This window comes from Chrysochloris asiatica, unplaced genomic scaffold (genome assembly GCF_000296735.1).
Source record: "Chrysochloris asiatica unplaced genomic scaffold, ChrAsi1.0 scaffold00236, whole genome shotgun sequence".
In the NCBI taxonomy this organism is placed as follows: domain Eukaryota; kingdom Metazoa; phylum Chordata; class Mammalia; order Afrosoricida; family Chrysochloridae; genus Chrysochloris; species Chrysochloris asiatica.
The window spans coordinates 2,480,592-2,481,832 of record NW_006408754.1 but is presented as its reverse complement, the minus strand read 5'-3'; the positions used below and the strand labels follow the sequence as shown (position 1 = coordinate 2,481,832).

At 44.8% G+C, this 1,241-nt stretch overlaps 1 protein-coding gene across 1 annotated transcript in view; it reads left to right on the top strand.

Annotated features, from left to right (window-relative positions):
* The first annotated feature begins 249 nt into the window (after window positions 1-249).
* LOC102813119 (T-cell receptor-associated transmembrane adapter 1-like) overlaps window positions 250-1,241 on the top strand; it is a 68,409-nt gene continuing 67,417 nt past the window's right edge. Inside the window, exon 1 of the mRNA XM_006873317.1 lies at window positions 250-451. Within this exon, the coding sequence (XP_006873379.1) occupies window positions 250-451 (202 nt within the window). The remainder of the gene's footprint in view (window positions 452-1,241) is intronic.

The window sequence follows — 1,241 nt, the reverse complement described above, 5'->3', positions numbered from 1 at the left end:
TGGCCCTGTCGAAGCAGTAGGTAGAGGTCCTGGAGCTCTTTGAGGCTCAGCTGAGGTAGGGACTAAGCAGATGCTATTGAGCAGGATACAAGGCTACTGACCATTTTAGCTCCAGTGTCTGGTGTGTCAAACCCTGTGCTCATGCCTCCTCCCACACTTTAATGGTGAGTGGGCACAGTCTAACGGTCAGGGCTGCTGCAGAGGTGGGTAAAGGAACAGGAAAGACAGTTGGTGGAAGAGGAGGAGTGAATGGAACTGGAAGAGTTTAAAGCCTATTGCAGTGGTAAGGGTGGTGTAGGGGAGAGTGAAGCAGGCAGAAAGGAAGGTCAAGGAGTTGGTGGCATTTGTGGAAGTAGCAGGCTAGATGGCAAGTGTGCACCTGCTGATGTTCTAGAAGCAGGGCCAGCCAGGCCTGAGCCAGTTTCATGCATTCTCAAACTAGATGATAGTGGTACAGGCCCCTGGCCTGATGGGTGACCATCCTGAGAACCTCTCCAGAATATAATATGGTGTACTACAGTGTCTAGATCACAGAATGTCAATATGGATTGCACATCAACATAAAGAAAACAGAAATCCTCATAACTGATTTTTCCTTCCTTCTTTTCCCCTCTACCAATAAGTAATGTCATGATAAACAGAAACTGTTGAAGTTGTCAAGGATTTCATTTTATATGGACTCACAATCAACACCCATGTAAACAGTACATGTTTCTTTGGGTAAATCTGCTGCAAAAGATCTCTTTAAAGTGTTAAAAAGTAAAGATAGCACTTTTTGTATGTGATTGTTCAGGTTTGGTGTCAGCTTAACTGGGTCCATGTTCTCAGTGGTTTGAGAGTTGATATATAGTTTTACCCTATGATGAGATCTAATGTAATTACCTCTATGATGAGATCTGCTATGAGCAGCCAATCATTTCAAATGAAGTACCCTTGGGGGCTGCTTCTTATGTGTTGGACACTCCAGCAAAGTTAGCTTACTTTTTTCTGGGTCTAGATCTTACGTCTGGCTTGCCATCAGACCTCCAGTTCTTGGGTTTGAGTCAGTGGCCTGTTCAATCACCTGCCAACACTGGGTATCTTCAGCAGCTTGACATCTTAACAGCCTAGCTGTCTTCTGGCATCCTATCTTCACTGGACCAATGGACTTGGGAAATGCCCACCTCTATAGCTGAGTAAGCCATTTCCTTGATATAAACTTCTGTGTTGTTAGGTGCTGTCCAGTTGGTTCCAACTCATAG